The 13,553-nt window shown below is 42.7% G+C and overlaps 1 protein-coding gene across 1 annotated transcript in view; it reads left to right on the top strand.

Moving 5' to 3' along the window:
* igsf9ba (immunoglobulin superfamily, member 9Ba) overlaps positions 1-8,155 on the top strand; it is a gene marked incomplete at both ends in the record, with an annotated part of 63,818 nt that extends 55,663 nt beyond the window's left edge. The window contains 6 exons of the mRNA XM_083637177.1: positions 131-292; positions 672-717; positions 2,072-2,158; positions 2,874-4,490; positions 7,664-7,794; positions 7,947-8,155. Of these exons, the coding sequence (XP_083493303.1) occupies positions 131-292; positions 672-717; positions 2,072-2,158; positions 2,874-4,490; positions 7,664-7,794; positions 7,947-8,155 (2,252 nt within the window). The remainder of the gene's footprint in view (positions 1-130; positions 293-671; positions 718-2,071; positions 2,159-2,873; positions 4,491-7,663; positions 7,795-7,946) is intronic.
* Positions 8,156-13,553: the final 5,398 nt, after the last annotated feature.

Genomic DNA, 13,553 nt, shown 5'->3' with positions numbered 1-13,553 from the left:
CTACATTTTGAAATGATTGACCCATCTAATAGCTTGCATTGTGAGGTCCTTGCGAATAATAGATTTTTGATTATTTTCCTCTTTGTAACCGGGGGATTTTACCCACCCTTCTAAAATTGCTTTACTTCAGATCCCTTCCCTCCTGCAGAGGTGGCTGATGAGGGGTTGGCGCGGCCTGTGGTGGCAGGCGTCGTGGCAACTATCTGTTTCCTGGCAGCGGCGGTACTGTTTAGCACTCTAGCAGCTTGCTTTGTCAATAAGCAACACCGCCGCAAACTCAAACGCAAACCAGGTTGGCCCCCCCCTCTGTCATATTATACTGGATACATAATATAATACAGTATACATGTACTGTACTGTATTGTAATCATTACAGTGCTGTATTATGTACAGTGTAATGTACTGTATTGTACTGCACTGTGCATGCATACACTACCAGTCAAAAGTATGGACACACCAGTTATGATTTTTTTTGGTCACTCCATAATTCATTTTCTGTTATTTCATCGTTTTGATGTCTTTGCTATTAGTCTAAAATGTAGAAAATAGTCAAACTAAAACAAAAAAATGGGTGTGTCCAAACTTTTGACCAGTAGCGTAGCTTTCTACTTTATTTCTTCTGATGATTTCAACACAAGAAATGCTAAATTCCTTCTTGTTTGTCCTCTTAGATCCTCCCTTGTCGGTGACACACTTCAGGAAAAGCATAGAGTCACCGTAAGTAGCTTCTAACAGCCAAAGCCAACACCAGAGCCCCTGCAGTCCGCCAGGGGTGGCTAGTAATTGTGCATGTTCTTATGCACCTTACGCTGTTTCACAAAAACTCTCTCTTCCGAGGCATCATGCTGTGACACGGTATACATTTTAATAAACAAAAACAATAGAGAGCCAAAGTCGACATCACTTCCTGCTTCAGCATGCGCACCAAGAGATTTCATCTGCCATTTATTTTCCCATAGACATTTCGTAAAATAGTTTTATTTTTTTAAATCTGCAATTTTTTTAACGTTTTGGTCCGAGCAAAATGTTCCATGGTATCTCCTGATTCTAAATATAGGTGAATCGTTTGGTTTGACTATGTAAAACTATTTTATAAGCATTTTACATAATGTCCGTGGGAAAATAAATGGCTGATGAAATCTCTTGGTGCGCATGCTGAAGCAGGAAGTGATGCCAACTTTGGCTTTCTATAGCAAACCTTCATTGTGAAGCAGCTGGCAACTGGTAGTAGACAGTCTAGGCTAGCCAAACACTACCTTGTAAGTGTGGCTGCCTATTTCACACAGCATGCATCCTCCGGTGCTTTTTCTTAGTAAGACGAATGTTTTGTATGACTGATGTGGCAAAAGAGATGTTATTATATCTGGAATGAAGCAGACAGGGTATCACAGTCGGAGGTGTGGAGGAACATGTACGGTAGCAACCTCTAGCGGATCACGGGCAGACTAAGGAGAGTTCAAAATAGCCAAGTCAGCATTTTCATATCCAGAGTGCCAAAGCTGCAGTCTTTATATAGATTCATATTATCCAGAGTGCCAAAGCTGCAGTCTTTATATAGATTTGTGATCCATCTGTATTCAACTGTATTCAACCTTTAAGCCATCTGTTTTCCACCTTTAAGGCTGTCTGCTTTCTGCATGATTCCAAGTGTTTAATAATGGCTATTTGTTTTGTGATTGAAGCTGCACATTTAATGTACAATATCAACTATGTGTGTCTGTCTGTCTGTCTGTCTGTCTGTCTGTCTATCTGTCTGTAAAAACTGTATACATGTATGACTACATTTGAATCAAAAGAAAATCATTTGTGACAATACAGTATGTTGTGTAAAGCCCATTCCAGATCAACTGTGTGGTTGCTTGTGACTGTAGCTCGTCAGCAGAATCATTCCAGATCAACTGTGTGGTTGCTTGTGACTGTAGCTCGTCAGCACAATCAAAGTAGCCGTTTGATTTTTCGTTGATTGTTTTAAGCGGTCCAGGCAGGTCAGGGAATCCATATTTAGTCCTTGCAAGGCGTATTGGCGTAGCAAAAGATGAACCAGGCCCATGTCGTTTGTCTCCCATCGCAGGCCTCCTCTCACCCCCTTGCCAGGGGTAGAGCCCTGCTGGGACGAGCCTGCCAGGAGCAGTTACTTGCCCCCGCCCGCCAGCCCCCTGTGAGTGCCTGCCTGCACCAAAATACAGAGTGTGCTGCGCTGCACTGGCTTGGCTGCATGGTTAATGCATTGCATAGAAACTATCGACTGACTATTTTTGCTTTAGTGTACCGCTGGCCTAACTGCATGCACGGACTTTCACGCACCATATACACAGATTAAATTTGCATCGGCGCCGCTGCATGTACAGTACTGTGTATATGCACTCTTTATACATGTATGTCTACCTTATGCATTCAGTGACTTAGGAAGTGTTGACGATGACGCTACTGGTGTGGGCAAATGAGGCCTGGTTAGATGTCGTCCGCTTTTCTCACATCAGCATTTGGTGCAGCAGATTGCAGATTGGCCTCACTTCTGCCCAGGAAGATGTAGTTGACATAGGTCTGTGATACGGTTGTCATGGTTGCGTAGTTGGTTCTCCTCTCATCCCGTCACTCTGGCTCGGTTCATTAGCTGCAGTCCTATCAGGACGCTGCTGTCGCCATGAGCTGCTCATTATCATAATGCAGTTCATTACGGCTGCCTTGATTTAGTGCAATGGCTTTGTATAATATTATCTGTTTAGTTGATTTAGGAATGAAACTGATGAAACTTGCCAATTCAACGTCTTTGCTTAAGTTCTTTGTCTTGTTTTTGAATGTTTTATGTCGTTTCCTTAGAGTCTCATTAGGCGTTTGTTAACAAAACCCGTCTCTCCCTTTTCTCTTGTCAGGTTATCGTCAGGGAAGATCAGCCCAGAGAGCTCTCCTCCATCTCGGCCCCGCTCTCTGTCGTCAGACGGTTCTCAGGGTCCAGGCCTGTACGTCAGGAAGCTGCCCAGCCCTCTGAGAGAAAAGGAGAAGGAGCTCTCCTTCTACAAGAAAACCAAGCGTGCCATAGCCAGCAAGAAATACAGCGTGTCCAAACACGAGGCGGAGGTTACCACGCCTATCGAGCTGATAAGCCGCGGGCCCGATGGCCGCTTCGTCATGCAGATCAGCCCGCCGCACCGCCGCATCCAGGGCTTCCCCTTCGCAGAGGAGTCGGACATGTACCCCGAGTTCCGGCAGTCTGACGAGGAGAACGATTTTGACCCCGGGCCTCTGCCCCCCATCATGCCCACGCTGCGGCCACAGCTCTCCCCAACGTCCTCCAGCCTGGAGTCAACGCAGCCCCCCACCTACAGCCCCCGCCTACACAGGGCCATGGAAGGTATGAGCTTTGCGGAGGGAAGTGCGCTTCACGCCTCTGGGCAGGCCCCCGCCTCCCGCTACAGGGGCTTTCCCCAGGGCCCGTTCTATGGGTATCTAGGCAGCCGCGGTGAATCAGGGATTCCGCCACCATTCTACATGCCTGACATCAGCCCGCGTAGCTCCGCTCTGTCCTCACCCCCAGGCACCGCCGAGGGGCCCTTTGGCTACCCGTCCATCCCGGAGGAGAGCGGAGAGATGGAGCATCATCAGTACACGGCCTCGGGCCATTCTCTCTCTCACACACACAGCCCTCCTCCTCGCTCGCCCGAAAGCTGGCAGCCTCATGAGTTCCCCTTCCTGGGTCTAGAGGGTCCACGGTTCATATACCCACCTCACCATCCCTTACATCATCCCCAGGACCTCCCCGAACCACCCCCATACCCCCCTCATTCTCTCCCCCCTAGCCGGCTGCACCTCCCTCCCCTAGGCGATCCATCTAGCCCTGGACTCCTGCAGCTGGAGGTCCCTGTGGCTCCCCCAGGCAGAGACAGGCCTCCGGTTAGGCGTTTAGCTATGCAACAGGCCCAGAGTCTCGGCCAGCTCAGACACACAGCCCACGGTGTGGGTGTACCAGTGTTGCCTTACCCCGACCCGGCTGTCCGCACAGGGAGCCCAAGCACAGCCCCCAGTAGTAGCCCTCAGTCCTGGCTCAGCCCGAGGGCGGGGCGCCGGGCAGACCCCAGCCTCCCGCCGCTAGTTCTCCAGCCCTCCCGTCTCTCCCCGCTCTCCCAAAGCCCCCTTAGCACCCAGCCGGGTTCTCCAGATATCCTAGTGCGGCCCCCGCCCCGCCCCAGCATCCTCCGCACCTCTCGGTCTCTGGAGATGCCGGAGCTCACCCTGCAGCCCTCGGCCACTGTCAGTTTCTCCCGGAGGTCCTCCCTGTCCACCTCTCCCACTCAGAGCCAGGGAGCCAGGCACCCCAGTCCCAGTTACCACGCCCACATGTCCTATGCCTCCACTGCAGCCAGTTACCCCTCCCAGTCCCCTTCTCCCCCTCTGGAGGGCAGGGATGTTTTCGGGCAGAGGCCATCCCAGAGAAGGACAGAGGAGGAGATGCTGCCCTCAGAGCCCTCTCAGCTCCAGATATCAGCCTCTGGGTAGGTGATCCATTCCAGTAAAGAATAGTCACATATTTATTTACAGAGGAGACTTCTCTCCTCATCAGCTCTCTATTCCAAATTTCCTCAGTATTTATTCACAGTTTTACATGATGTTTTCATTTAGGCATAGTTAGGATGCATATTTTACAGTAATATGCAGAAAGCATGTAATTGCATTTAGCACACATTTTAGGAATTCATAAAGTAACTAAATTCAATTCTAAATGTTGACAATTGGATGGCATGTGAAAGCTGAATTTGATCTTAAGATTCTGTAATATTGTCCTTTTGATTTAATGGCTCATATTTAAACCTCATAAAATCATACTGATTTACAATGCAAGTAGAAATCAAATATAAATATGGTGATTGGAGGAACAAAATAAACATTAGGTAACCCTCTCTTATTACACTGTGCCATATATTTTTTATGTCCCCCATTTTAAACACAACATTGAAACTTTGAATTGGGCCATCTTTTCTCATAGGTCGATTTGAATTGGATTTGATTAAGTCTGAAATTCTGAATTATTGGCAGGAGCAGCATCCTGATAGCATCCCACAAATATAAATGCAATGTGTGAATTAGTATTAAGTGCTATTTTGATGCTCATCTTTCCATATCTTTACCACCTAAATGTATATTTGATTAACTATCATTATACCTTTTATTGTGTTATATTAGATGAACCTAAAAAACTACTGCAATCAAACCTCACTGGAGGAGTTTTTAAATTTCCATCACATCAAATATTTGGATAGATCACATATACCGAATTTTAATCCAGCAGAAGCCTTTGCAGATATAAAAAGGTACCTGAGGCCCATACGCAGTCGTACCCTAAAGTAGTTTTCTGCACTGTACACATTCCTGCGCCCCCTCACACCCACCTCACCACCCTCTACGAGCCTAGCATAAGCCACGAAGCAGGGACTAGCTCCTGCAGTATCACTGGCCTCTATGGGAAAGTAGCATAATAGGGCTGCTGCTTTATATGGGGTAAGGGTCTTACCTGATTTGTTTTTGATTGATCTCAGCTATCTGGGCAGCGTTGTTGTGACCCGGCCCCCTACGCCGCAATAGGTAAGGGTCGGACCCATGTCTGAGAGGGGAGGGGTCAGCAGGGGGAGGGCTCTAATCACTCTCTCCTTTAAAGGGGAATCGCTTTGGGTTGTGCCTCTGTACTGGATTCAAGTGAAGTACAGCTAATGGTTAATGATTGCAGGATACATTCTCAATGCAGTTCCAAGGCACAGACAGCCTGCTGTGGTGTAGGCTACAGTCATTAGGCTTGTGAGCAATATGCAGAGCGCTTTTGGACTGTGGAGTCTAGCATTGGATCTTTGATTGTGGAACGCAGACATGTTTCCCTGCACAAAAAAAAAGCCTTGAATCAATAGAGGCCCCATATGACTGATAGACTGGAGTATTCCCCTTTAAAGTTGTGTTCCATGTGCAAAATGCCATGCATGCATTCTCTAAATCTCTCTCTATGACCAAGCAAATAACAACAATTCTCAAACTAAATTCTTTGTCACATTTGTTGTCCTAAGTGCTTTCGTTTTCCGTCATGTGACTGTTTTTAATGGCCATTTCCTCTTCCTGTCATGTGACTGTTCTTTAACGGCCATTTCCTCTTCCTGCCATCTCCTCCCCGTCAGCATGGTGAAGCCTCTGTACGCAGTGTTCATGTTTATGGAAGTGTGCTGTAAAGTGTTCATGTCTATGGAAATGTACTATAATATTTAACACTTCACACAGTATAAGTGATCATGGAAATGTGCTCTCTATCTGTCCAGGACTCCCCCCCCCCCCCCTCTGCTAATGGTTCTCAATCTCTCTCTCCACAGTGACATATGATGGGCAGCATCTGTAAAGCGTTGTGTTCCTATGCCTTTTGAAACAATACGTTTGGCACAACAACTTGACTTAATGAATCGTTAAGTCAGGTTTTGAGGCTATTGTATTCGGTTCTTTGAAAGGCAAAGACATTGAGCTAACACTGAGCCCCATGAACCTGAACTTAAATGTTTAGTGTTTGTGAGGTTATTTGGATATTAATCATTTACTCGCATCTTTCTGTGAGAGATGGACAACAAAACAAGAGTATTTGGTATGAGGTAAAACTATTTCTGAAACAGTATAAGAGTGAAGATATTGAAACTTGATATGTAATAGATAGATGTTGTGGTGATTGAAGATTGATTTTCTTCCATTCAATTTAGAATGTATCACTCATGAAATGAAAATAGTTCTTATAGTGTTGCGAAAAGAGACCCAAACATACTTCTATAGCAACACCCCTAACAAACATACTTCCATAGCAACACCCCTACTGTAACAAACTGGAGAAAGACTTTCATGTGCCTTAGAAAGATGTATCACATGAATAGTGATATTGGAGGAACTTAACATATAATCTGCAGTAAGACTACATAGTTACAAGGAACAGTGATTTTACAGTTCCAGAAATTATTTTCATTTGATGGGTTTTATACAGCAAAGAGACCAATATTGCCTACATTTCTGAAACAACCCACTATTTAAAGACCCAATCCTAAATCTGAGTACAGTGCAATTATTGACTGAACTCTTGATATGGTAATTGTACAAATATAAACCTAAAACTGGGGTTCAAATGCATTTGTTTACATTTTTATCATTGTTTATGGCAAAGAATAAAAAAAAAAGGTCCCTCATTTTGACCAGAACTGAATATCACCATAATTAAGTTCTAAAGCCTGGATTGGGGCTTTAATTGAATGTTTGTTTGAGAAGTAACTTGCAAATACTAGCAAATAATCTGAAAAACAACACTGCCAGCACACGTAAACTGATCTTTCTATCTTTCTTTCTTTCTTTCTTTCTTTCTTTCTTTCTTTCTTTCTTTCTTTCTTTCTTTCTTCCTTTCTTTCTTTCTTTCTTCCTTTCTTTCTTTCTTTCTTTCTTTCTCTGTTTCTGTCTTTTCTAAATTGTATCATCCATCAATGCAGGTAGAAATGGAAATTCGTCTTACAGTAGTGAAAGGGCTCATAAGTACAAGAGCTGCTCATCAGATCATACTGTATGATAGAGCCTGTTGGAAATAGGAACGTCTTTGAGAAGGCAGCGCCCCCGGCTGTTGGACTAATGTAAAACCATGTATGCTGTGCCTCTGTCTTCTTCCCAGGGAGCCTCTAGGTGCGTCTAGTGATCCTGCCGGGTCTGAGAGCTTACCAGCACTGCTACACCACTGTATTACTAAAGCCAAGGGAGCAGCTGCCAACAACAATAACAACACAACCTCCAGAAGGAGATCAGGTTGGTGTGACAGTTAGAGCAAAGAGGCTAGGCCACAACTCTAGGAACACTTGAAGCATTCGAATACTGATCTGAGATTTGATTTCCATGGCAACGATTGAAGCTTCGAAGCATTCAGGTCAGCCCTAATTGACTCCCTGTCTCCGTCCAAGGTGTGTCTCCCTCTCAGACCCAGCAGCAATCGCAGACACCCCAAGAGGGAGCGGATCTCGCCTTCCGCAGAAAGAGGAAAAGGCAAAACAAGAAGAACCCCTATCTCTATTTGACCTCCTTTCTGCATCGCAGGCGCTCCGAAGAGGACCAGACAGGCATTCTGGCCAGTGCAGACTCCGAGGGCCCCAATTATGGGACTCTACGCTGACCAACACTGTTCACTGACAGGTCAACGCTGTCACTGACAGGTCAACGCTGTCACTGGCAGGTCAACGCTGTCACTGGCGGGTCAAGCCATTGGACACGACTGAACTGACCCCCCTTACCTCCCCCCCAGTCCCAGATCCCCGCCCCCCGTCTCTCCCGCCTCCACCCCCGATCGCTATACCAAGCTAATACATTTCTTTTCATCTCTAAAGTCCATCGCCGTTAACATCAAGCGGAATACTCCAGGGTTGGAAACCTGTCTTCTGCTGGCATTTTTCCAATTATTCGAAGACAAGAACAATGGCTTTTCTCAGTTGTCACCACGACTTGTCTCTGAGGAATTTCTCTCTGAAAATATATAATGTACATAAATAGTAAAACAAGGGAATCGAAGCTTCCTGCTACAGTAATAACAATGTGTTGGTTGAATATGTCACAACACGTTAAACGTTTTCACTCACTGGTCATCTCTTTAGGTTTTTCAGTGATACAGTGTACTGTTAAGCCTGGTGCGTCCTTGGACACGGACATGACTCTACCTTTCCTACAATACAAATAGCGTCAGTATCTAACACAGGGTTCCTATCACCAAATATACCTCAGAGTAAACGCAGAGTTGCTGTAATTCTTGTGGTATACTGTACGTACTTGACCTTTTTTCATATGAAAACGTATGGATAAAAAGGTTTATATCACACGCCACACTCATGAAATGGATAATATGGCCTAACTTTTATCTGATTTTGAAGCTTTTTACTATCAATATTAACCGGCATATTTCGTTTTTATCTCGATTGATTATCCAATACCAAGCATGGTATGATACTCATAATACAAACCACTAGAAGACGTGTTGTCTTCACTGCAATGTGTGACGACAGCGGTCATCACAGCATCATTTTAAGGCAGAGACGAGACCGCAGCCTTCAGTCTCGTCAAAATCATTTGGGACGTACACGCTCAGAGCAGAAGAGGTTCAGCTTGTAGGGTTAGAACAGCGTGATGACTGGTGATGTTTATAGTAGTATGTCTTTCATTAATACGGAATCATTTGTGAAATTCGGCACGTCTCTAGGTGCCTTTTTTGCCTTTTCTCTTGTTTTTTGAACATAAGAATCAACTGCCTTTTTCTTCGCCTTCTCATACGGTATCTGTCTCTTCGGGGAGCGAGAGACACCAGTGTTATCTGTGTACGGTTTTATTTTCTCTGCCAAGGACACATGAGAGAGAAAATGCTACAGAAGATGCGTTACTCTCGATTATTTTTTCTTTTATATATATAATATATATATATATATATATGTTTCAAATGGGCACCTGCTTTGACTGTGTATATTCCAGTAATAGAACAGAAACACGATACCCATGAAAATAATAGTGAAAATAAACTTCTGGGTCACAAAAATATAGCATTGATGCTTAGATTTTACAAACACAAATAAATCAGTACATATGTATAATGTCAGTGGAGACGTACAGAAGCACTGTACATTAGTTTTCGTGCAGAAAGAAAAAGTAATGTAGGTACGGATGTTTATCGTTCACAACAATTTGCTAGAGCAGAATGTGATTGCTGTTGCTTCGGAAAAAGAGAAAAAAAGTTGAAAACTGTTGCCCACAGGCACAGTGCTGTAATTACAAGTAATGGAAAATATTCAAACGGTGGCCATCCTGACTGTTTATCTCTTTAACAACTGTATATTACTTGCTAGCTATTTCTCTGTACGTTTGTTAATTTTCAACACTAACCGATAATGAATGTATGTTTTGCTGTACAGGAAATGAATGTCCCGATGTCACAGTACATTGAATGACCCATCATATTATGTTGTTGACAGTGCAGCTGTGATTGGTAAGATGACCAGTTGGCACAGGAAGTCCAAATTGTTTTACTTCTCTCTGTTTCCTGTATGCATTTTACAAGAGGTAATATAGCTGGTGGGCCCACGCAGGTTTTTCCAGCCGAGCTCCCTTCGTTCTGATACCTACAAAAATGAATCACCATTGTTATTACAGTTTTCCTTTTATCTTTAAAGCTAGGTCAATCATTAAAAGACATATCAAATAGATTCCCATCTACTACTAACAAATCAGAGGTTTTCCAAACAAATATCCACATGAATGAATTGACTCCATTTCTGCTTACACTGAAATCTCAAACTCTTTTGACAAAAGTGAGAAAGTGGTGATTGCCTGAAAGTGAGTTGCTAGAAATGGATGCATCGAAGTGCATATTCTACTTTAAGAATTGGTTTCATGTAAGATATGGGGGGAAAAAATCTATATTTGTTATGTACTGTACATGGTGTGTATTGTATTTGTAAAGAAAAATCAAACCATGTTTTACAGGAAGATGCTCCGTGTATAAGTATGTATGAAAAGACGGGAGGACTCCAAAACAAATTAGATTATATATAAAAGTATTTGCTTACAGTACGGCTTTAAGTGGACAATGTTTTTAAAACATTTTAAGGTGCCTCGTTTGTCATACTTTAGCAGACGTTATTTTAACTGAGAAGAAAATAAACCTAAATGTTAGTACCGTACAATGTATTATCGCCATAGCCCGCTGGCTGCACAAGTTGAGTAGTATTTTCTCGGATGTATAGTATGTGAATGGCCATTCTAAAAGCTTTAGAAGCAGACATGTGTCACCCTCTATAATCTTTCTGGAACAAGGAATAACAATATTTTCCCCGTTCGTGAGCACATGGAGATCCACTCAAGAATCAAGATATCTCTCTGCCTTCAGGTGTCCAAAGCAAAGAAACTGAGAAGGCAACTTTTCTAAAGAGTCACAGACATGTCATAGTCATGTACAATACGTGCTGTGGAAGGAAATTGTGTTTACATTAGTTTGATAAAGAGGTGTTTTAGGGCATAGTTGCTTTGAACATTACGACTTGGTGCTATGTTTAACTTTGTGGTGCTGTAGAATAGAGTTCTCTTAAGATTTTTCGTTTCTTTTTTCTTTCCACAAGCAACTCTCTGGTCCTCTGTGTTTGACCAACTAATCTAGCTCCGTTCTTTATCATGACAGTATCCTGGTGTAATGGCAGTGATAGACAATGCTGAACATGGAAAATATTAGTATAACCTCAATAGACACGTCACGTGTGATGATACTACATTCAAATGAACTCAAGATGACCTATTTCTATAGTGTGTTTGCAATGTCTGTCTGTGCTTCCAAGGTACCCTCTCTAAAGTATCTTTGTGTTGATATGGAGAATGTTAATTAACCCAGCCTAAAGGAGAAACATAATTGATCGTCACACTGGTTTAGATTAGTATTAGTACGCGTTAGAATACACGTGGGGAGGGAATCTGAGAGCACCGTCAGGTCACGAGGGGATCTTTCCACACACTTCCAATAGGCCTAAAAACTCTTCAGTCGACACAGCACTGTTTCAAGCACACTACTGCAGGGGCATAACGTTTATCACATTATTTCACCACCTTTGACGATAAGACTCTTACTAGTACTGTACAGTATAGCCATGAGTATTCATCCGACCACATTTCTATTTATGCTGATTCTCCTAGTGAAAGGTATTGGGAAAGCTATTACTCACACGTCCTCTCCATGTAGGATTTTACAAGTGGATGTAGTCTTCCGGGCTCTTTTGCATATTCAACAAAAACTTGTACAGTGTTTAAGAGGGCTGCTTTGGACGTACTGTTAGATCAAGTTTTGTTTTTCCAATTTTCTGCTTACAGCTTTTAGTGCATCACTTGGTGCTGGTAGGATAATACTTAGAACCGATTTGATTTTATTGTATTAATCTTGCATGTAGAGACAATACAAAATGCCTATTTAGCAATCATTCATGGACATCCAAACTGGTTGTTATTGGACAGAAAATAGAATAGTATTTTCTATATTCTCTGTTTTTTCATGTGTACCAGCACTGAGAAACTAGAATGTATTATTATCGTAGGCTACAATAAGCACTACATCGTTGACTGTTTTAGCTAATGCTCATACTCAAGCAAACCAAGTAGTGCTAAAAGGAAGAAAATTTACTACATTTCATATCATTTTCATCCATCGAACTCTGTGCTGTACATCACATGTTTACATTCTGTATTCTCTTGTTTTTGTGTATAATCTGTTTCCATAATGTTCTTTCAATTGAAACATGTACCAACAATGTTCATAATGTAAATATTTCAAAGCAAAAACATTTTTTTTTTACTTTTGTCTACGTTAAGATTATAACCTGATGTTTTTTTTGTATTTTATTATTATTATTTTTAGATTTGTCATTCTGTTGTGTCATTACATCAGGTATTACGCTTCACTTAACTTTTTGTGAGCAATTAACTCATACTGTATGGTGCTGTACCAAAGCCTTATGTATAATACTTGTATTAGTTTTCTTGTTTGCCACTGCTGTCCAGTGAATTCTGTATTTGTCTGAAATCATGTCTTACTCACTCTTCATGTTCAACTGCCATGGAACTTAGTTCTTCAGAATAAATAGATACCGAACAAACAAAACTGTAACAAAACAAAAACAAAAAAACACTCTGGCCTGTTACCACCCGTGGCCTGCATAGTGACAGTCACAGTCACACGCCTTTAGGGGAATGCACAGGCTTGCCTGTGGTGGCTCGTCATGACGTAGACATGGGCCTGGCACATGCTCTATGCTCTATCTATGGCATGTCTGTGAGAATATGAAAGCAGTGTTGTATTCATGTCACCATATCATTTCAAATGCTTAGTCCCATACAAAATTTTCCTCTCAAATTTTTGTATTTTGATATAATAAAAACATCAAAAGAGTTTTGTGTGTGTGCGTGTGCGCATGCGTGTGGTTGTGTGGGTTTCTGTCTTTTGGAACACACTTCCCTCTGATCTGGACAGGGGAGGTGTAGTTCAAATGCTGGACACAAGGTGTAGGTGTTGGGTAGAGAGTGGGGAACATACCAGGATGAAGAGGCTTAATCTGGTCCTTTTTTTCTAGGACAAATAGAAGGCTACCATGAGCTAAAGTACTGTATCATAATATATTTAAGAAAATCTGCAAATCATAATATTCCTTTGAATTCACAGCACCATCTTAACAGTCTAATATAATTTAACTTAGGATAGACATATCAACTGATACTGTATGTTTGACCACATGTACAGTATATACAATGATTCATATTTTCCATCTAGCTCTGCCACTTCCACCTACCTAGGCTAGATATTCAGGACATGAGTTGTGCTGACTAACTAGTGTGGAGGGAGGGGGGGGGGATCTCTGACTTGAAAGAGATGAGGTCTGTCACACTGACCTTTGTACTTTTGTTCAAATTCTTCCTCGCAGGCTTGGAAACAAACAAATGAGTAGTCATGCATACGCCTGAGGAAATGGAAAGAGCAGTTTGTTTACTGACCTAACAGA

Source organism: Poromitra crassiceps (genome assembly GCF_964638095.1).
Source record: "Poromitra crassiceps genome assembly, chromosome: 5".
NCBI lineage: Eukaryota > Metazoa > Chordata > Actinopteri > Beryciformes > Melamphaidae > Poromitra > Poromitra crassiceps.
The sequence above is the reverse complement of the archived record's forward strand: the minus strand, read 5'-3'. Positions and strand labels throughout refer to the sequence as shown.